At 38.9% G+C, this 22,815-nt stretch overlaps 1 protein-coding gene across 1 annotated transcript; it reads left to right on the forward strand.

The window, feature by feature from the left end:
* The first annotated feature begins 866 nt into the window (after positions 1-866).
* Positions 867-21,115, forward strand: GTF3C3 (general transcription factor IIIC subunit 3). Its single transcript, XM_059820294.1, has 18 exons — positions 867-1,001; positions 2,130-2,234; positions 4,090-4,286; positions 4,707-4,830; positions 5,343-5,534; positions 5,813-5,978; positions 7,035-7,182; positions 8,951-9,023; positions 11,206-11,309; positions 11,928-12,099; positions 12,561-12,763; positions 13,380-13,481; positions 14,326-14,461; positions 15,120-15,357; positions 15,724-15,914; positions 16,591-16,715; positions 19,483-19,635; positions 20,550-21,115. The coding sequence occupies exons 1-18, from the start codon at positions 893-895 to the stop codon at positions 20,670-20,672; spliced, it is 2,661 nt and encodes an 886-aa protein (XP_059676277.1). The 5' UTR covers positions 867-892; the 3' UTR covers positions 20,673-21,115.
* Positions 21,116-22,815: the final 1,700 nt, after the last annotated feature.

Raw genomic sequence — 22,815 nt, forward strand, 5'->3', positions numbered from 1 at the left:
TTACGGCTTTGACTTTTTAACTGCTGCAACTTAATTTCCCTCACTATCACAGCTTTTGCCTATGGAATCTGATGTCATGCTGTAATTAGCACATTTGCTGTCTGTTGACAAATGTGTGATGTTTAGCTACTACAGTTTGCCTAGCACAATTGTGTTCGTTTAAACGGGAATAAACGAGTGCAACAGAGTGCTTTTAACTACCGCTCAGTGTCTTTGTTCGAAGTTGGTAAATAAATGTTACCTTTCAGTTTAGGAGAACTAGGCTTCATAAGGTGTTCTGCAGCAATTTTTCAGATACTCTGTTATCAGCAGTCTTCCAGTTACTTGGGCGAGCGAAGGGCCTGGGGAAACGCCCGCCCGGGCAGAGGCGGGCCCCAGGCCCCTGATGGCTGCTGGTACCTCACCCCCAGCCCCTCGCCCCCATTTCTGACTGTGCCCCCGTCAGTAAGCCATCCGCACGATAACTGTATACGTAATGAAGTTAAGAAACCCTTCTCGTGTATAAACAACACCTATTTCTGAGGAATAAAAGATGACCAAACGTCTTACAGCGAGGTCGGTAACGAGGAGCTGTCCTCGCACCTCCTCTCCTTAGGCCGCGGGCCCCTCCGCGGCAGCGAGCACAGCAGCAGCGCCTACCGCCGCGGCTCCCCGCAGCCCCCCGGGCTCAGGAGCCCCTCCCGCCCACAGCAGGTCGGCTGCCCGCTCCCCAGGGACGGTGCTGCCCGCGCCCCAAGGCAGCGGGGTCGGGGCGGGCCGTGGCGGGGCGGAACTCGTGCGTGAGGGCGCGGGGCGGGGCGGGCGCCATAACGGGAGGGACCCGCGTCCTGCCCTGAAGAAGGTTCCCCTGCGCCGGCTCCGGCTGCTCCCGCTGCCGGGTGGTGCCGGCGCGATGTCGGGCTTCAGCCCGGAGCTGATCGATTACCTGGAGGGGAAGATCTCCTTCGAGGAGTTCGAGCGGCGGCGAGAGGAGCGCAAGAGCCGCGAGAAGGTGCGTCTGCCCCGCCTGAGAGCCCCGCGGCCCGGCCCGGCCCGGCCCGGCCCGCTCCCGCCCTCCATGACAGCCCCTGGCCGGGCGCGGACCGCTCCAGGGGCGGTGTGGCTTCCTCTCCTTTGGCCGTGTCCGCTTGGGTTGGGTGCTGCTGTGCTCAGCGATTGATTGTGTCTACATAACTGTTAATTTATGTGCGAACATTATAAGAAGCGAACTTTAATTTGTAAGGGTCATTAGGTGCTGGTAGAGCGAGTTGTTCAGGGGAGCGTACACCTGTCCCAAGTGCAGAATGCGGCGGTTTGGTTCATGCCAGTGTGGCTCTCGTCCCTGGACTTGGCAAAAGCTACTGGCGGTTACCTTCAGGCACCATAATTCATTTCTTCTTTAGGCGGCAGCAATGAGCAGAAGCAGGTTTTGATACAAAATCATCCGGCGTATACTGCTGCTGCTCCCCCACCATCTTCTGGGTGAGATCTAAGAAGAGGTCCACTTTGACTCCTTTTGGTAATCGTTGTGGCCTCTTGGCAGCAGCAAATACAGGGAGGCACAGCTTTGTGTCTAAAAGTAAGCAGATGGAGAGGTGTTCTGAGAAATTCTATATGCTTGGCTGGAGTGTTGTAGCTGACTTTAACTTTACCATCTTTGTGTCAAAATGCAACTGAATTTCTGTATTTCGTGGTCTTCAGAGGGCAAATTCAGCAGAACTCAGCTGTCATGGAAGGAGAAGTGATATCCTAGGGCAACCTTCTTACTGGGTTAACAAGTGCTATTTTGATACTTCATTTTGTGTTTAAAAAGGCAGGCTTCTAAAAGGGTTTGTCACACGTTTGTAACTTTTTTTTGGTACGGTCAACCATGTCATCTTACCTCACTGTAATGCCAAGTGGACTAGTCTCTTCAGTCAAAAGTAATGTGGACAGTCACCATCTGAGTCACCTCACATTGATAAGAATATAAAAGTCTTGACAGAAAGTAATGCTGGGTTTTGTGCGTTTAAAAATACAGCACTTATTCCACCTGTTTCACTAGCAGCGCAAAAGCTGGAAACCCATGGTCTAAATGCTAATTGTAAATATTAGGGGAAAGAGGAATGAGTCATGTTATAAAGCTCATAACTGATATTGTTGGTGTGCATAGGATGGCGAAAACGCGTCTGCTGAGGAAAACGCCGAAGATGTAGAAGCTCCATCTTCATCCAGAAAAGCATCCGGGAAATCCCAGTGTCAGGATGAAACTGACGGTAAATGTGAACATAAGAATTTCAGTGGAAAATGTATTTAAAAGGTCATTGAAACATTTGCTCTTTGATAGCTGACTTTTTATAAATACCTGGCTGCTTTTCAAGCTGTGGGTATCGAAGCACATTGTTAGAATGTGCCATGCCTCGGGTTCTGGATTTGAGCTTGGGATTTAGACTGCTGCAGTCTGTTTCAGACCCCTTCTCTTCAGAAGCTATACTCTGTGCACCGGTCAGGGCATATTCTTGTGGGATTGCTAATGCTGTGAGATAGCAAAGCGCAATTTTTGATTTCTTTGCGTTGGTTCTTGGACTCCTCTCGCTACTTTCACTGCAAATTCTCATCATTCTGTTTGGTTTTTTTCTCTTTTCTTAAATTTCAAAAATAGGCCTTAAATTGTCTCATCTAAAATGTGCGTCAGTGGTGCTTTGATTTTGAAAGTATGACCAGACTTCGTCCTAGAAGGACAGAAAATGAACACTGGAAGTGTGGTTGGAGCCAGATATCCGTGGTTCCTTATTGACCGCTTCTTTTTGTTGATGTCTGTGAAATACTTCCAAGCTGCTCTTTTCTGCTCTGTATTCCACCCAGCCTGTTACATGTTTTTTCATGCACGTCATCTTTATCTAAGAAAAAACATATCCTGATAGATTTGTGTGGTAGCGTTACTTCTGCTCTTACTACAGAGAACACAGAAGTCTCAAGACCAGTCAGAATCAAGGAAGCATTGATAATATTTATCGCTATTTAAAGAGTTGCTATTAGAATCAGACTTAGGATGTTCAGAAGAAAAATGTTAGAAAAGGTCATTGTTAAAATCACTTTTGATACACGAATCTTCAGATGATTCCTGCAGCCAAGGAGACTGAAATAAAAGGGAAATTGAATTGATAATTAGGTTTTTTCAGATGGGAGGGAAGAAAAGTCTTGATTTTTAGATGCTAAATATCCAAATCAGAATAAAAAAACCCAAATACATCCAAGTCAGAAAAAAATAACCATAAACTCAGGTGTAGTATGCAATTCCTTCTTGTATATAGGCAATACATGATAGATTTATTTTTCAGTCCCAACTTGATACTGTGGTTATTCTTTTATCAAATCTTTAGATGCTCAATCCCCCAGCTGAAACCTTTGAACACTATATATTTTGATATTTTGCATAGATATAGACTTGTGGGCAGTTATAACCCTGGGTTAACTTAGTAATGAAAAATTGTAATGAAAAAATGAGAAAATTTTAAAATCTATGTGCTTTAAGCATATTTATTTTGGATATAGAGAATCATATTCTTATTAATTTTAAAGAATTTTGTTATTTCTTTTTCTGGAGAAATGTGAATAATCTGGATTTTGCATTTATACATGTTCAAAGGTACTTATTGTCATGGATAGGATGGTTGCAAGATCTTGTTTTAAATTGCTTCTAAAAATTGGTTGCTGCATTATCGTTTAGTATAATTGTCTGCTCACTTAGCCTCTTCAGCTGAAAAGCTTTATTCCATCCAACCAGTTCAGTGCTTGAAAATTGCTTAATATGCTTCTCTTGTATCGATTGAGAAAAACGTTGAATAAACTGTTGTTTCATTCTGTGTATTCCTCCATGCTTTCATTTCAAATATCCAAAAAATGTTAGAGGCTGGGGTATACTAAGCACTGGTGATAAATAATGCAGAGTTTTAAAACCAAAGAGGTTGTTAATAGTTTTTCTGCATTTCTGGAGGCCTTTTTCTTGTAGAGTAGCTGTTCCAAGTGGGCTACTAATTATGAAGAATTCTGTTTTCTCTGCACTTATCCTGATAAGCAGCGTGTACTCTTGATTATTTCATAAACTGTTTTTGCTTCTTTCTCAACCAGGAGAAACTTCAGATGGCGTCAGTAAATCTGTTCATCGGGTCTTTGCGTCCATGCTTGGGGAAAATGAAGAAGAGGAGGAGGATGAAGAGGAAGAGGAAGAAGAAGAAGAGGAAGAAGAAACTACTGAGCAACCCACAGCTGGAGATGTTTTTGTGTTGGAGATGGTACTTAATCGAGAGACCAAGAAAATGATGAAAGCAAGTATTTAAACTTTCATGTAACTTCCCTGTATCTCCTGAAGCATAGTGCATCAATGACAGCTTGAGTGATTTTAGCTACTTGCTGAGAAACTTGCCTGAAAATAATTCCGTGTAGGATACTTTTGGTTATGTTGGTGTCGCCTATCTTTGTTTTTTAAAAAACTATTGTACATCACTGTTTGAAAACTTTCAAAAATAATGAAGTGAGTTTTTCCGGTGTCTGGATTGTGTTTGTATTAAATATCAGAGTTACTCTGTCAGTTATGAAAATTAGCAAATATTTTGGTCAGTCATTTTAATATCGCTAGGAGTTAAAGAACTTGTTATTAGGTTGTATTAAGCACAAGTGTGACTGATGTCTCCTGAATTTGGACACAACTGAATCCTCAGTAGCAATGATATCCCTTTTCCATTTAGGAGAAAAGACCTCGCAGCAAACTTCCTCGTGCTTTGAGGGGTCTGATGGGAGAGGCCAATATCAGGTTTGCTCGAGGAGAACGTGAGGAGGCTATTCTAATGTGCATGGAAATCATTCGACAAGGTGTGTTAGAATGGTAGAACTTTTTGGCTTTAAGGATGGGGTGAAATTGCCACGTGCATCAGGAAAATTCAGTGTGGCTTCACTGATGATGAAAACAGTCAGTACAAGGAAAGTCACCGTATAAGTAGCGTGGAATTAAGAATATGTAGTGCATTCCCTTTGTTGTTTTGCTTGTGAAAAGAAACTAGCACCCTAATTCTGCAGAGGCCTGGGCCTTTGCTTAGCTTTACACAGTTTGCTTTTATTGTCTTTGTAGAACCAAGGTATAAACATCAGCATGACTTACAATGTAGAATAATGCTATAAATGGTTGTTGTTAGATTCAGTCAGGCTGTTTAATAATTTATAAAAAGGAATTGGAAGCTTGTCTGCAAGTGTTTTCTGAATTTAAACAGAGCAGTGTAGATGTTCCATGTAATTCCGATATTTGTTGTTTGCAGAAAGGCAAGTTATTTGTTTTCAAGGTGGTTTTAAAACAATAGTTCTTAATCATTCTTTTTGTCTTTTCACAGCTCCTCTTGCTCATGAGCCATTTTCCACTCTTGCCATGATCTATGAAGACCAGGGTGATATGGAGAAGTCATTACAGTTTGAACTGATTGCAGCTCACTTAAATCCTAGTGATACTGAGGAATGGGTCAGACTAGCAGAAATGTCACTGGAACAGGACAATATTAAACAGGCTGTTTTTTGCTACACAAAAGGTAGCGCAGCAACCATTTTAATAGCTTAAAATAAATGTTAGGTGTTAATGGCAATCATTTTGTTTCTTTCTGCTTTGTAATTTAGTGCTGCAGTTTGCTAAGATTCTGGTACCTCTGTCCGGACTTTGGTAAAAGATTAATGAATCTTTAGTATAGGATGTCCTTTTCTTAGAGAAGCCTTGTGCATCTCCATTGACATTTATCTAGTCAGGGAAATGAATGTGAAATCCATTGTTCCCTTTTCCTAAACTAAGCTACTAATATGTTTTTTCTTGTAGCTCTGAAATATGACCCAACCAACGTGCGTTATCTATGGGAGAGATCAAGCCTGTATGAACAGTTGGGGGAACATAAGATGGCTATGGATGGCTACAGGCGTATTTTGAATCTCCTGTCTCCCTCTGATGGAGAGCGCTTTATGCAGTTGGCTAGAGACATGGCAAAGTAAGTTGGATTTAAAAATACTGTGATCTGGTTTTCCAAAGTTTCTCAAACACTGGTATTAATAAGCTCTGCAGCTGATTCAAGCTCGGTATGTAGCTGAAATCAAGGAATGCAGGTGTTTTTGCTGGGGGTGACCCCTACGCAAGCATGCACCCCCCAACTATTGTGATGTTTCCAAAGCCGGATATGTGGGAATTATCCTGTGTAGGATCAATGCATCATTGTAGAAGTGTTGCATTCTGTTAGAGTAAGAGAATAAAATGCAAATACCGACTACTGGAAAAATGCCAGTAGTATACAATATATACAAATGCGGTACATTTTTAATCTATATAATATCACTAGAGACGTGGAAACTTACTGCCAGCAAATCTGAATGAAACAAAGTATTCAATCTGAAATACAAACCATGTGCAACAGAATATAGTTTGTTATGTTAGTTGTGATTTGTTTCTGGAGCAAGTAGAAATCTGCCTCCTCCCCTTTTCTGCTAACGAGAGCAGATCAAGTCAAAGAAGCTTGCCTGAGATAGAAGTTTTGTGGTTAAAGTGTGTAGTGCTCTTACTGTAGTTTTTAGTAAGCTGTTTAACTGTTTTATATCTCAGCTTTCTCATGCGTAACTTGTAGAAAGCTGTTATTGGCCTGTTTCAAAACAGTTTAAGTCTTTTGATCTTCATGGTTGTGAAATGCACCAAAAAATGCAAGGACGTGTATTGTAACAATATTATTATTGAAGGTTTTTCTGAAACCAGGTTAATGTGATACATTATTGGTACCTGGCTTGAGGTGGGGGGATATTGTGATGAAAACTCCAGTAATGTCCTAATATATAGGGGAGAAAAAAATGATAATTATTTGAAATACATAAAAGTTGTCAACAGTTGTAAGGAAAGAAAAACACCCCTTTTCTCACTGTCTTTTGTAACTTACTCTTGCTAATGGAAATATTTGCTAATAGGCAAAAATAAAAGAAGTACGAAAATCCTTTTGCTAGTGTTCAAAATTCATATTGTCAGTTACCTCACGTACTTAATATCTCATATCTGTGTTTTATAGGAGTTATTATGAAGCCAATGATGTGACCTCTGCTATTGAGATAATAGAAGAAGCCTTTACTAAACACCAGAGCCTTGTTTCCATGGAAGATGTTAACATCGCAGCTGAATTATATATTTCTTCCAAACAATATGACAAAGCATTGGCGGTATGGAGAATTAAATGCATTTCTGTATCATGTTCAGCACCTCTTTGCCAGTCCGGATGGACAGTTTATATTCCTGTAGTGCTTAAATATGGTCATGTTTCTATAGTGATAGAACTGATTGTATACCAGTTGCTTGCTATTAGTTCTGTAGTAATTAGCATTGAAGTTAACAGCTTGATTTCGTAAGTTAGGGGCTGATAGACTTATGTGCTGTTCCAGGTTTAAAATGGTGGGATTGTTCCTCTCCTTCTCTACAATTGCCATAATCTTAGTAGCCAGAGAAGACTTACGAGCTGGTTTTGTGAGTACTGCCAGCAAAAGGCATCTCTAAGTTGAAGGTTAAAAGGGTGACACTGAATAGTCTAATGGTTCAGATGCAGACCTTCATGCTTTATCTGGCACACTTGTGTTACGACTAATAATTTATGCATTAAGCATCAAGCATATGTTCTAGAAGGACAATATGTCTTGACTCTAAGGCATCAGGAACTGGAGAAGATCGCTTATATGTTCCCAGTTTGTTCTAGCAGTTTTTAACCCCCACTTTTGAGGCATGTTTCTGAGTTGATTTGGTCTGGCTTTGAGAGGAAAGACTTCAGTATCTGGCCATTGTTGTATTTTCCAAGGTAGATTGAAGAGACAGTATTACTTGGGACTTTCTTCTTGTGTACGTTCTTATTTGCTGATATTAAATTACCTCCTTTTTTTTTTTTCCCCTCCTTAAGACTTTTTTTTAGCTCTCTCTCTGTCAGTGAAAAGCATCATGAGCCTGCAAACAATTCCTCTGACCCTTCTGTGTACTTCTTCCCATTTTAAAAATCAAACAGTCGATTTTACGTACACAGTATTTAGCTGCCAGATTTATTAATACAGTACTCAGCCATAGAACTGTTCCCCTGTTTCTTCTTGATGGTTCTCCTCGGGTCTGTTCCTGTGACGGTGTTTCTTGTTCCTGGGTAGCTGAAACTGTATCTGAGCTGGTAAACTGAACATTTAAAAAATAACTGTCTTAATACAATCATCTGGTATGTTCCACTAAGGGCTGTGTACTCTGTGTTTATCACTCTTGTTTTGGCAGCAGTAATGACTTAAATATTTACTTTTCAATTCATGAAAAAAATACCAAACTGCATTGGGTCTTAGACCAATGGTCCTTTACACTTGTGCATTTCCCCCCTCGCAGCTCCCCATTGGCAAGTGAATGTCTTGAATTGTCTGTCTTTGGTTTGTATTTTTTTTATTTAGCTGTTCTATTGAATTATACTGGTTTTATTGAGGTCACGATGTGTATGACCAGGGCGGTTACAAAATGTCTGTATGTAGCTGTGAATTGTATTTAATTATTTCTTTTAACTGAGACAAACCATACTGTTTCCTTGCAATGTATTAGGCTGAGGAATCCTTGGAGAACTTTGGAAAGATCTGTGGAGAGCTTAGCTATTTACCTACTGCTTTGCTTTCTTTTTCCATCTTCCAAAAGGCATTAAAAGAAGCTATAAAGGTTAAAAACTTTTCTAGTTGTGGTGAAAGTAACTGTTGTATTTGCTAAAGAGGTGCTGATCGGATTATCTAAGTAGTCCAAAAATAGTGGACAAAGACTATATACTCTCATTGACTCAAGCTCAATACTAGTCAGCGAACCCCATGTGAAATTACTGCAGCTTTTCTTCTGATAATTTTTGTGATGTCTAAAACAACTGGCATGTGGGCTGGTTACTCCATATATCCTTTAAATTTTTAAATGATCTGAGTTACTCGTCTGTTTTAGGTTATCACAGATTTTGCAGGAATTGTTCTTGAAAAGAAAGTATCAGAAAAAAGTCCAACTGAGGAGAAAAAAGGTAAGTAGCTAACAAGCGGTTAGTATGACACTGCTGTTCATCTAATATGACATCTTTCTTGCCATTACCTTTTTCACTCATGGATATATTTTGATGCATGTTGACAGGCTTTTCTCTTTTGAAACTTTTCAGTGTTTTTAATGAGTTATGTGCATGACCTCAGCTTTCTATAAGGAGTTACTCTGATGTCCAATTAGCCCTGCTGACTCATTAAGGACAAGGGCTGCTCTCCAGGCAACTGGAGGCCTTTTAAAGTTCTAAACATTCCTCAGAGTGTTCACATCAGGCCAGTTATTTCTGCCAGCTAAATAGCTTCTGAAAAAAATTTAGATAAGTTTAGTGGCATCTAAACTCAAGAATATCAACCTTTGACCTGAGAATAATATTCTTCGTCAATCCTACTTCTGTTATTAAACATTTAAATGTTTTGGTATATAGAAATCTAGGGATATTAGCTTGTAATTGAATAAAGTAGGTCGTCTTTGAGAAACCTGCTTCGTGAAAGTCATTGCTTAAGTCTGAAAATGTTTGTTTGGGCTTAGGATGATCACAGCATGCCAACTCCATAAGCAGACAGTCTGTTCTATGATTAAACTGGTTGGTTGTTTCAGCAATCCAGTCCAAACCCAATGTAGTATAAGACACTTCTGTTGGCTTTTTGCTTTAAATGGAGCTGGTAAAAATACAGTTGATCAACGAACAAATGTCCTGATAGACACTTTTAACACGTAATTTATAAGAAGCAAAACTGTAATGAGTCTAGGAATTAAAACACAGTGTTGCCAAGTTACCTGGGGTGTGTAATTTCATAAGGCCAAGTTTCTAAACTACCCAAGAACTTGGCTCCCTGCCCTCTGTTTCTTTATAACTTTTTTGAATGCTTCCTGCTCTGCTGTCCTTAAAAAAAAAAAAAAAAAAAAGTCCACTTTTCAGAGTAAGCTACCCATCAAGTATGGATTCGAAATCGAGTAAATTTTGGCTTAGCTGGTGCTACTAGGGTAATCTCTTAATCTTTTTATAAAGATACAGGCGCAGTGGTAGAAACTCAGAAAAGCCAGGAGGCAGTGACTGACGACCAAAGTCATCCAGTTGCTGAATCCAGTGCTGCAGGTAGGTAATTTAATTTTTTAATTTCATACAAGTCTGTGAACTGATCATATGCTCAGGAGCCAGGTTGCAATCATATAAAAACTGGGAAAGATTTCTAACAGCAGAGAAATAGGGCTTGATCCAGAAAAGGTTTCTTGTGTACTGTCTTGCTTACTCAAAACTTGCTTCTAGCCCAGCCAGCCACCAAAGCCAAAAGCGTTCTCCCAGGGCTTACGCACTTTGAAAAGAAAATTTTTCGATTTGTAAGAATTTATTGTTAGCTGGATAGTTACTCTCATGCTGGGCATTAAGATGTTCAGAGAATGATGAATTAATCTGCATGTTGTGATTTGGAGTAATTGGATGTGAATGTAGACGGTAAGGAAGCCTTATGTTGGAAATCACAGTTTTCTCAGTTTATAGCAATCACCCTTTGAATGTGTAAGAATTAAGATGAAGGAGAACTTAAACAGGGTAGTTCAGGAAGTGTCATGGCTGCATGTGAAGGAAATTCAATAATGGAGTTTTACTATATGACTTGTAATTTTCTAGCGTTGTCATGGGTAACTACTTTGTCTTGTGTTTGTGTTGTCATCAGATTGCATTCTGTCTGTGTGTTGTGTGAAGTTCTGTAGTTAACTGTGTTTAACAATGTATACAGCCAGATCCCTGATACACAGGACTTAGCTTAATAAGAACAAATAGCTTAATACAGGGCATTTCCTTCAGAAAGCAAGGAGAGGAGGGTACAGGTGCATAAATTGTTAAAGGAAAGCTTTATGAAGCAAGCACATCTTAAGAGGGCGAAGGCTCTAAGTGCATCGTACGGGATCCTGCTGTTGATGCAGACTGACAGCACTTGATACTTCAGATTAAATTATTAGGATCAGAGACAGTAGGAGAAAGTTGTTTTCCCAACTATCGGGAAAGATATAGAAGAAAGGGAGAGGGCAGGCCTACACCAACATTTGCTAGAGTCAGTGAGAATATATGTTCTTCATTAGAGCTGAACATGGCCTGGAGGGGATGTGGAGTTTGTGAAATGCTTGTTAAAACCTATCGGTTCAGAAAGAAATTCTTTATCTTCTCACAGCTGTGGAGAAGGTCAGCTGCTGCATACCTGAGGGTGTTCCCATAGACATCACGGTCAAGCTGATGGTGTGCTTGGTTCACTTGAACATCCTAGAGCCGCTCAGTGTAAGTAGAAACCAACTCGGAAGTTGGGGGATATTCTAATAAATTACCAAAGCAAGTAATTTTTCCTGCCTTCCTATGACTGAGGTGATTGAGAGCGCTGTGGAGATTCTTTTTGCTTCCCTCCCACTCCAAGAGAGAAACCTAGCAAATCTGTAATAGCAGAAATACTATTTTTGTCCTTACAAATTATGCCTCCGGTGGAAGTATTACTAAAGCGCAGTAAATCACAGTCTATGTGCTGTGACAGGTCCAGGACCACACTGCAAAGTTGTTGAACACTAAGGCACACATCTTCACTTTGTTTTAAAGTCCTGCTAAATCTGAAGACTGTTCTTTCATAAAGAGCATTCCTCACTGATAGGCACTTTCACCCATTGGATGCGAGATGTATGGGTGGGTAGGATGTGAAATGTCTAGGATAGGAAAATGTGGCTTTTTCAGGAAATCTGAAATTCAGATCTTTATTTTTCACTTTTAAACTAACACTAAGTGTAGTTCAGAATGGAAATAGAATAAAAATCACAGCATAAAAATGTAAGCTTCCACTAAGTATATCTTAAAGAAATGTTCTCGTTGGTTATCTGTGCTTTTAGTGTTTTGTGTGGGTTTTTTTTAAAGCCTCTTTTGACCACTCTGGTGGAACAAAACCCAGAAGAAATGGGTGACTTGTATTTGGACGTTGCAGAAGCATTTCTGGATGTCGGAGAATACAACTCAGCACTGCCTCTCTTGAGTTCCCTTGTCTGTTCAGAACGATACAACTTGGCTGTTGTCTGGCTTCGGCACGCAGGTGAGAAGAAGCAGAACTGCGGAACATGTGGTACTGAGAGATGATAATACAATGCTGAGCATTTCCAGGGACCTTTATCTAAGATCGCTGGAATTTTAGATTCACACATTGAATGATAATTGGTATTTGCAAAACTATAATTGGAGTTTATTATGACAACCCCATCACGGATCATTTTCTTGTTCCTCATATAGATTGAAATTTACTTCAGCTAAAAATACTTCATTTTCATGTAAGTGAAACAGCATCTATTCTGCATTCCATCCTCTGTCAACTGATGACGCCTTAAGTGAAACTGTGGGTGCATCAGTACAGATTTCTGAATATTTTCACTTTAATAGTACATGTTTTGGGTGGTTTTAAGTGAAAAAGTATCTGAAAAGTACGTTAACTATTTTGCAAGCTTTGAAATCTTGTTTTTCTGCCATTTAAGTGTATTGTGTTGTTTATGGTATTTCTAGAGTGCTTGAAGGCTTTGGGACACATGGAGCGTGCTGCAGAGAGCTATGCCAAAGTTGTTGATCTTGCTCCATTGCATCTGGATGCAAGAATCTCACTTTCAACACTTCAGCAGCAGCTGGGCCAACCCGAGAAAGCTCTGGAGGCTCTGGAACCAATGTATGATCCAGATACACTGGCTCAGGATGCTAACGCTGCCCAGCAGGTGCGTAAAGTGTTCTGTGTTTCCAGTTTAGGATATATTGTGCTGCTAAACTATGGTAGTGGTCAAAGATGTCAACTATATAGGGCCAGGGGTTGAGACTTACTTATTTGCAGCATGGTGAGCCTTCAAAGCCCAGCGAATGATTCATTACAGAGCGTCAGGGATGAGCCCTCATGGCTCTTTCTCCCTGACCATTTTATCAGTATTTCCCCTGTCCCACCTGATTACTTCTGTGTGATGCACAACCTCTTGGCCACTGAGAACCAGTCTTGACACCAATCACTTTGCATCAAGTTGATCAGCAGTTGCTGCATACGAGCTACATGGTTTGGCCTCTACTGATTGTAACTGATGGTGTAGCAAAGGTTCTATATCCCCTCTCCAGCAGCACCTTCACTATAGGTAAGAGTTATGCTGAATTTCTCTGAAATTAGAGAATTTGAAACAGTAACTACTGCAGGGCGGTTTAGGGAGATCTTACCTGCTGCTGCCAAGATTCTTACAGCTTTCTGGAAGCTTTTACCATCCTATTAGTACTGTATTGAGTCAAAATTGTTTGTTTTATAAACTCACTCTCTGTGCAAGAGGTTGAATAATAATGTTCAATATTATCTAGGAATTAAAGCTACTCCTTCATCGTTCGACACTGTTGTATTCCCAAGGCAAAATGTATGGTTACATAGACACTTTACTTACGATGCTGGCAATGCTGTTGAAGGTAAGCCAATCTTTAAGCTACACTTTAAGAAATTAGACAGCTATGAGTTGGGTTAAGACAAGCGACAAAGGAACTCAGGAGGAAAGCTAGTGGTTTTTATATGCAGATGGTTTCATAATTTTGTTAGATAATAACCTTGCAGGGAGTCTGTAATACTGGTGTTCCTGCCTGTGGTGTTCAGAACAGAGGACCACTTGTGTGTGTAGTTCTTAATACAGTGACTTCAGCATAGTGCTTTCTTGAAATGTTGATACTGGCTTCTATTTCAACAATTTTCTTTTGAATTTCTTAATTATTTTTTTAATATTTTTTGGGATAAAATGACCAAAGAAGAATTTGTTTAGTCAGTAAATACAGTGGTGGAGGTTTTGTGTTAACTGTTTTTTGTTTGTTTTTAAATAGGGAGTGAGGGAGGGGAATATTTAGACCTCAATTTTATCCATCTGGTAAGAACCATTACTATTGTATTACACTGGTTGAATGGCCAGCTATCCACATATTTCTGAAGCCAATACAGAAAGGCATTGTTCTTGTTATGCCTCTATGCAAAAAGTTTTGATTTCAGTATATACAGGGATGTTCCAATCACAGGAAAAGTCTTTTAAGTCATTTAAAGAGTTTGTACCTTTCTTTTGCATAGCCCAGTTCGCACTAGAGTATGAGGCAATGCAGAGATAATACTCCTGTTTGGAATGTTCTCTCTCATGATCTTGCTCTGTTGTGGTGTTTCTAGTTGCAGGCTGTTGTGGCATACAACATGAGCAAGATGGATTGGCCATAAAGCTGCCTTTGTCATAGGATGTATTACCTTAATCTGAAATGCTGCCCTTAAATTTGTTTCTAGGTAGCAATGAGCAGAGCTCAGGTGTGTTTGATATCTAGTTCCAAATCTGGAGAGAGACACCTCTATCTTATTAAGGTGTCAAGGGATAAAATTTCTGACAATGACGACCAAGAGACAGCAAATTGCGATGCAAAAGGTAACAAATGTTTATTAAAAACAAAGCAACAAGATGAAATCTTTAGCTCTGAAAAATGAAATAAACGTTACTGTCTTGCATGCTAAATCCATGCAGTTCATATTAACAGTGCTTTATTTCTAGGACAAAGAAGGCAGCAGAAATGAAGATAATATAACTTAAGGGAACAATCCCCATTCAGGGAAAAACAGTAAGATTACAGAATAATTTAGATTGAGAAGGATGTCTAGAGATCACTTGGCCCAACATTCTCCTCAGTGCAAATATAATACACACAAATCTAGAACATAATAGAAATGCATGTTTTAAAAGTGGTGTGATTTTTTTTTAACTGGCCCAGACTCGGTCGAGCCAGACTACATATTCTTAAGCACCATTTGGTAGATTAGGAAAAGGAACTTTACTGCGTTCATGTAGTATGTTTACAACTTGAACTGTGTGTATTTCTTGCCATTTGTTCCTAAGTTTTGACTGGTTTTTTGCTGGTATTTTACAAACTGCACTTAAACTGAAAAAAAAATAAAATTTATCTTTATTTTACCTGTTACTGCTGAGATGTTTTTGAAAAGATCAGTTTGACGTATGCCTCTTTTTAGTTTGTTAAGAGTTTAGCTTTCTTCTTTTAATTTTCTCAACTTACTGACTTCAATATTTTTAGCAATTTTTGCTGTTCTCACGAGTGTTCTGACAAAAGATGACTGGTGGAACCTCCTCCTGAAGGCTATATATTCCTTGTGTGACCTCTCCCGGTACAAGGAGGCAGAGCTACTAGTGGATTCCTCATTGGAATATTACTCATTTTATGATGACAGACAAAAGCGCAAGGAGCTGGAATACTTTGGACTCTCTGCTGCAATTCTGGACAAGAACTTCAGAAAAGCGTACAACTATATCAGGTGGGGTACTGAGAAGGTAGAGCAACCTCTTCTGTAATTTCTTCCACTGAGGCTGTAGTCATAGTGCTGAAAATATTGCTAAAGGAGGCAGGCTGATGCTTTCCAGCTTTTGCCAAAACAGATAAGGCTATTGTAACTGAAGGAGCTTTCTGACAGCCTTTGATTCCAAAAAATGCATAATGCAATAGGTTAGTTGATTTGCCCAGAACCATTGGTTCTGTCTTTCACTCTCAACTTTGCCTCAGTCACTGACCTGCTCTTTGAGTCTGTCTTCTTTGTTATCTTCCCTGAACTGTTGAGGTTCTATTGCAGATACAGTATTTACTATAGTGTTTACTAATTTCTTGTATACTTTTCATTCTGTAGAATCATGGTAATGGAAAATGTCAATAAACCTCAGCTATGGAACATATTCAATCAAGTTACTATGCAGTCTCAGGATGTCCGTCACCATCGCTTTTGTCTCCGCTTAATGCTGAAAAATCCTGATAATCACGCATTGTGTGTCCTAAACGGGCATAATGCGTTTGTATCTGGCAGTTTCAAGCATGCTCTTGGTAACGTCATTAATGTTCTAATATTAATAAAAATAACAAGTGAATGTTTTTTTCAGAGAAAGATTTCTTAAAGTGATTTTGTTCATACATCACAATATTATAGGTGGCTTCACAGTGTTAGTCTGGTGCTTTTAATTATTTTGTACGCAAATCGAAGCATCGCTAAGGAGTTTTGCTAATAAAAATTAAGCTGGCATGTTTCAAGTTCAGCACACATTGCAAATATAACCAACTTGCAAAGATAATTGAAGGTTAATGATCATAAAGAATAAGAAGGACAGAAACAAACCAATTTAAACAGCAAATAAAGTTGGTTGGACATTTTAAGCAGGCCTTTAAAGTAAACCTACTGCTTTCACTGAAGCCCTCCAAATGTCACACTTAAGATGTGTGGCCTCCAGGATAGAAATCCCAGCAAGGGCCTTGTTTGTCTTCTGTGTCTGATTCTTTTCTGTTTACATTTTTACATCACAGTTTGCATTTTTCCTTCCGAATCCAAGGGCTGCTGAAAATACAAAATTTTCTTTCATGTTTTTTCCTGTGTATTTTGATGTAGGTATATTAAACTGTTTCTTTTCTTAGTTCACACTTCTAATTTGAAGATTTTCTTTTTTGCCTTAAATTCTTAAGGAATGCTTTTCACAACAAACATCCTGATTCAATTATTTGCTTTTAGGACAGTATGTGCAAGCCTTCCGTGCAAACCCAGATGAACCTCTGTACAGTCTTTGTATTGGCTTGACTTTCATCCACATGGCTTCTCAGAAATACGTGTTGAAAAGGCATGCTCTTCTAGTACAGGTGAGTTAGTGTGATTATTTTTACCTATAGTGTTTCCTGGCTTCATATCCTGCAGACAGTTATGGCTACAACATACTCTGTTTAAATAACTTTCTGTAATTAATACGGCATTTCGAAAGAGGGAAGTGGCGAAACATGAACACAGATGAGTACGCTTTTGAACTACAGTTATACCCATCTGAATCTCCTCTCCTTTTAGTTAAACGTAGCTTGTTCTGCTGTGTGTATACAATGATTACTCACATAAATGTTAGCAGCTGAAAATATTACTAATTTCAGTCTTAATGGCTGTCGTCTGGATTTTTTCCAGATTTTTCTTCTTGCCCTGCCTTGTTCTGAACAAGTGATATAGAGTAGAATCTATGCTGTGTACCTTTCATGGATGTCTCATAAACTGCATTGTTGAAGCAAACTTTACAGACTTAGAAAGCGGGTTTTTTCCCTGTCTTCCTTTTCTCATCCCCCTTTTGAGTGCCTCTTATAGCTCTCTCTGTAAAGATCTTGTGAACTCCGGTTTAGGCCACCCTCAGTTTTTCAGCTTCCTTATTCACATTTTTCTTTCACCTGCCAGATCCAGTTACAAACCACAGACTGATTATTCCCAAACAGAATCCCAAAAGTAATTTCCTCTCTTCTCCACCAAGTATTTTCATTAAGTTGAAATGCCTTTTAATTCCTGTGGCCACTGAGAGTCAGCAGAGTACGTGAGGATCCTGAGCTCTCATGACTTCTGAAAGTGCTGAAGAACTGTAGCTTGCACTTATTTTGACAAAAGCTATAGGTCCTCAGCTACTCTAAAACAAGACCAATATGTCAGTATCCAACTTAAGACATTTTGAACTTGCAAACTTTGCCCTAATTTTAATATTTTTATCCACTTCTTTCTGTAATCATCAGCCTGCCTTTCTTATATGGGCTGCTACGTTCTCCTTTTATAACGTGCTTGAACAATGTCCTATTTATGTTACCATCTGGTAACACAGTTCCCTACTTTCTCTTTTCTCATTTCTTGCTTACTATACTTAGCATTTTTACATCCTCTGTTGCTCCTGTTCTAGCTGATTAATAATTCAACCACAGTGACATACTGGTGACCTAAATTATGATCATTAGCTGCTTGTGTCTGAGCTAATTCCTCATGTTGAGGGAGGTATCTTCTCTGATTACCAACATGGTCCCTAGAAAGAAGGTCCTCTATTTACAACAGAATCATCACATTCCAAAGTGGTAACAAAATGAAATGCCCGAGAGAGGATTAAAAAATTGTGTCCTTGATTTTTCCCTTCCGAACTCACCTCTTCTATCTATCTGTCCCTCCTAAGTTTCCCCCAGGGATCCTTCAGTGTCAAATGAAACACCGCATTTTAATGTACAATACTGTGTCTCTCTGTCTTGCCCTTTGTTCCGTGTGGGAGGTAGCTCTGGTCTAAAGCCATTCATCTTTATAGCTTCGTACAAACCTTGAGTCATGAAGAGTCCGTAATGGCCCAAGCTGGTAGGCAGTGACATCCTACAGATGAGAAACAAATCAATTCTCTCTCTTTAGAGTGTGTCGGTATATAAATGAGACTAGTTTCTTCCACCCGTGCCTGGTCACTGTCACTTTATGCATTGCCCCATTTTACGTCTCTGGGACATCAGCACCCAAATAGGCACATAGTCCCTGCTGGGTCCTGCCCCGCTGTCTGAACCACAGCATGCCACGTAGGAGGAGCGGGTATTCAGACTAAGGTTGGCAACGAAACTATGTACACCTGGGATTCTACTAGTCATATAGTTTAAATATATGAGCATCTATTTTAATTTTAAACTAAAAGCAACGTAAGAAAGTATAACACTTACAGAGTGCTTTGACTTTAAATTTGTTAAAGCATAGTACTGGAATTGCTGGGTATGAGTTTCCTTCCAAATTCTGCTGGAGACTTAGCAGTAAAACATCTACTGGCTTCAAGAAGGGACATGAACTCTCGTCTACTGCTTCGGATACATGGATTTTTCATGCCCTTATTCAGTGATGTTTATTTTTGACCACTTTATAAAATTATATACTGGTAATTTACCTGATAACTGGTATTGGAGTAAACATCTGTATGGAGCACAAGATCAAGAAAAGAATATGCTTGCATTCCAGAAATAATACTTTGGTATGTACTTCATGGAGTTCAGAATTTTGTAGAATTCTGAAAAGTTGTAGCATTAAACCACTTCTTGCTGTTATCCAAGGCAAAGAGTGATGGAAATGGAATGAAGGTTTGGGTTTGGATTTTTTTTTTTTCTCCTTTAAAAAAAAAAAAAGTGGGGGAGGGTTATTGTTCAAAGATTTTTTTTTTTTTTAAGAAAAATAAGATCTTGCTCTAGCCTGTCCTTTGGCATGTTTTTTAAAGTCGTCAGCTCTTACGAACGTGAACCAGTCTTATCTGTGTATGTTGTATATTACATATATTATCTGTATATGTGTATATTACATGAACACATACATACATATATATTTAGCAAGCTAGTGCCGTAAGTCACTGTACTAAATAACTGTTCAATTTATTAAAAAGATCTACCCATTGTTACCAGTGGCAGTGAGACTGACAGAGCACAGTTTTTATTGTCTCAACAATCAAATGTGACTTATTTTTTGCCTTCAACGTGCATGTGGTTTTGTGGGGAAGCATAGATCAAAAGTTTAAATAGATACATTTAAACACCTGTTCTCCAGCGTATTTTACTGCCATCTTCTTAAAGGGAAGATTCAAAAATATGCATAATATGTGTACAGGGATTCTCCTTCCTTCACCGGTACTTGGACCTGCGTGGACCATGTCAAGAGTCTTTCTACAACCTTGGCCGTGGCCTTCACCAGCTGGGATTACTGCACCTGGCAATCCACTATTACCAAAAAGTACTTGAACTTCCTCCTCTCGCCTTAGAGGTACTGTATCTTTGTACAGAGAATAAAGTCAGGTCAATGTTAGTAATTTCTCAGCTGTAGTTAAAATAGGTACATAAAATCTGTGTAATTGAGTTTCCTTTAATTTGTATTGCAATTCCTTGTCATTGGAAGCCCACATCTGGTTGTCACCTGGTAATGCATTTAAGCATGTGTTAATTTCAAAGGTTTATGAATTTTGAAGGATTTACTAATAGGTTGAAGTAGCAGCAAAAAGGGTGGCTAAACAACTTTACCTGAGTAAGTAGCTGAAGTTTATATATATTACATAAGATAAATTATAACTGGAAGTTCTGTAGACTCACCCATGCTATAAAACAGCATGGGGGAGAAATACAAACCAGTATTAAGAATGCCTAAATGCATCTGAGCAATGGTTTCGGTCTGATTGATCTGTATTAGCTCATCCTAATTGATGTGTCCTACATTTACAAGTCTGGTCTGAGAGAAAGTTTTTACCTAGCTGTGGCATGGGTAGGTAGAAAAATTGCAAGTGTATTTAGGAAATGGGAAGAGTTGGTAAAGTAAGAACCGTGGGTGTTAGTCAGCACTGGGAGTTCAAAGCAGCAATTGTGAGCGTGTAAAAGATACAGGCAGTATTCACATTCTGATTGTAGAAACAAATACTTTGCAAATTAAGATAGCCAGCTCATAAAACAGGAAAATACTATCTCATTTACAGCTAATGTTTTGGGTATCTAATTATGTAACTCTTTGGTGAGTGGCAACTCGTTCAAGAGGGAGGGCCCAAGGAACACTGCTTCTTTTGTTTCTGTACAGCTGAAAGCCTATATAAACCATGAATATGTGATTTGATTCCACTGTAATTGCTACTCATGTTTCAAGTCATACTATTTTTGCATATAGATAACTTTTTTTAATCATTATTTTTACAGGGAATAGAAACTGATCAGACAGACTTGAGAAGAGATACTGCCTTTAACTTGTCGCTTATTTATCAGAACAGTGGCAATACGAGAATGGCTCAAAAGATGTTGTATACCTATGCAGTTGTATGATGAGGTTTGTGGCAGGTGGAATTGATACTCTTTGTGTTAACCTTTGCATTATGCAGTGCTGGGGAAACTGGTTTTATATACAACTTTTTCTATAGATGGTCAGAGACATGGCTTGTGCCGTATATAGCTTTACGGACTTCTGACATTTGTACTGTACCGCACATGGATGGAAGCTGTTCTGAGTACAGTGCTGCCATGCTCAAGTGTGTCTGTTATTAGCTCTTATCCTTTGATGCATTGCTCTGTTATCTGATACTCAGTCTTGTATATAGAATCAAACAGTGAAAATAGAAGCCCCGTGCGGTTTGTTGGTGGGTTTTTTTGGTTTTTTTAGGGAAAATGTACATGTGCAATATTACAACTAGAAGCCATATTCACTGGTGATGAGGGTTTTTTAATGTGCAGCATTAAATTACTATAATATAGAAGAAATGGGCTCATACTAATCCTTAGAGGATGGAGAACTCACTATTTCAAGATCTTTAAAGTATTCAGAATTTTGTAGGGATTCATATTCCTAGCAGCTGTTCTATTTGAAGGAGATTGATTTCTGTTTTAGTGAAATCAGTGTGACCTTTGTTCTTCTTCTGAACTTAATAAAAATTCTGAGGTTAATGATAATGTTTACTCATTCTCAGCAAACATACATCCTACTGAATAACTTATAGCAAATATGATACAGATGCTTATTTAACAGACATTGCAAAGGGGCTGGGTTTTTAATTATTTCTGGTAGTTGAACAGTAGCATATGATGGTGGAAGCATGCTGCTTCCCACTCAGCAAGAGAAGCAGGATGCAATGCTTTATCATAAATAAAAGAATATATAGTTATATGTATGTATAGAAATGGATATATATTATACGCTACAGCAAAATAAGGCTGAAAAATATTTTTCAGCAAGGTAGTTTGCTGAATAGAAAACAAACCATGCTGTTGCCTCCAAAGCACTCTTGTTACTTAGAGTATCACAGCTAACTACTGGTATTTGCTTTCAGCCCACTTTTGTATGCATTGTGTTCTGTAATCATTTCACACAACTGCCATCAATGATTTAGAAACAAGTCTTGTGGAATTGCCTAGACTAATTTTAAAGGTAAGGCAATTATAGCTCAAATCAAACATGAAATTACAATATATTGCATGTCCACTTCACTGGAGGATATGCTGGGCCATAGTGAGAATACAAAGGTAAGAGACAAATACGAACTCGCAACTCAATAACTTGCAGAAGGACAGCATGTTTTACTTGGGAATAGTACTTGGCAGCACTGCCTAAATACAAGTCCCATGCCAAGTTTGCAGAACTATAAATTAATTAACCATTTTAGTTACATTAGCCTGGGATATTCATAAGCTGCAGAAGAAGGGAGAGAATGACTCTCTTATCTGCATTTTGTTTGTCATTCTTTGTGATACCTCATCACTGTTTCCGACATGATAGCCAACTGTTTGCTGTGTGAACTGGAGCTGACTTTCAACCTGTGTACAAGCATAGTATGGCTGCATCCTCTTGGGGTAGAAATTCTTCCGTTCAAGCTTTCCATATTCTTTATTGGCCTTTTCACATCTTGTAATCCCATTGATTTTTTTTTTTTTCCTCTTGCAGCAAATGACTCCTGTCCCTTCATAGGAAAAAAGTTTATCATGCCCCAGGAAATACTGCCCTCAGCACTGAACTAATGCTTAGAAAACAGAAGCCAGAGATCCAGTACATAGATTCCCTTTGCATTATTCTTTTCCAAAACGGGAGTCTGAAAAACTCGGAATCCTATTGTTTGTACATTTTTTTAATAGACTTCACACAGAGGAAGGTTGAGGGTTTTTTTTTTTAAGAATTGTCTTAAAAAATGACCAATATCAAAGCATTACTATTAATTACTTTTTATTCCTGATCCCTACTGCTGCTAGAATGCTGAAGTAGTTTAGTTTTTAAACCTAGGCGCTATGAATCTTTAGCATTCATACAAATAAAAAGGAAAAATACAATCTGAATGCTGATAACTTTTAAACTGCTACCTAAATTGTTTTTAAGAACCAAATAACAGAAACTTGCCTTGAATTAAACCCAGTCAATATAGACTGGAAAATTCATACTTCTAGCAGATAGTGTTCCGAAAGGATGTTCTAAACAATTTTGAGC

Source organism: Gavia stellata, chromosome 8 (assembly GCF_030936135.1).
Source record: "Gavia stellata isolate bGavSte3 chromosome 8, bGavSte3.hap2, whole genome shotgun sequence".
Classification (NCBI taxonomy): domain Eukaryota; kingdom Metazoa; phylum Chordata; class Aves; order Gaviiformes; family Gaviidae; genus Gavia; species Gavia stellata.

Excerpts from the sequence above, each read along its gene's own strand:
- GTF3C3 (XM_059820294.1), top strand. The coding sequence starts at position 893 with ATGTCGGGCTTCAGCCCGGAGCTGATCGATTACCTGGAGGGGAAGATC. Across the intron at positions 5,979-7,034 it reads TTGGCTAGAGACATGGCAAA|GAGTTATTATGAAGCCAATG; the intron begins GTAAGTTGGATT and ends TGTGTTTTATAG. Across the intron at positions 9,024-11,205 it reads TCCAACTGAGGAGAAAAAAG|CTGTGGAGAAGGTCAGCTGC; the intron begins GTAAGTAGCTAA and ends ATCTTCTCACAG.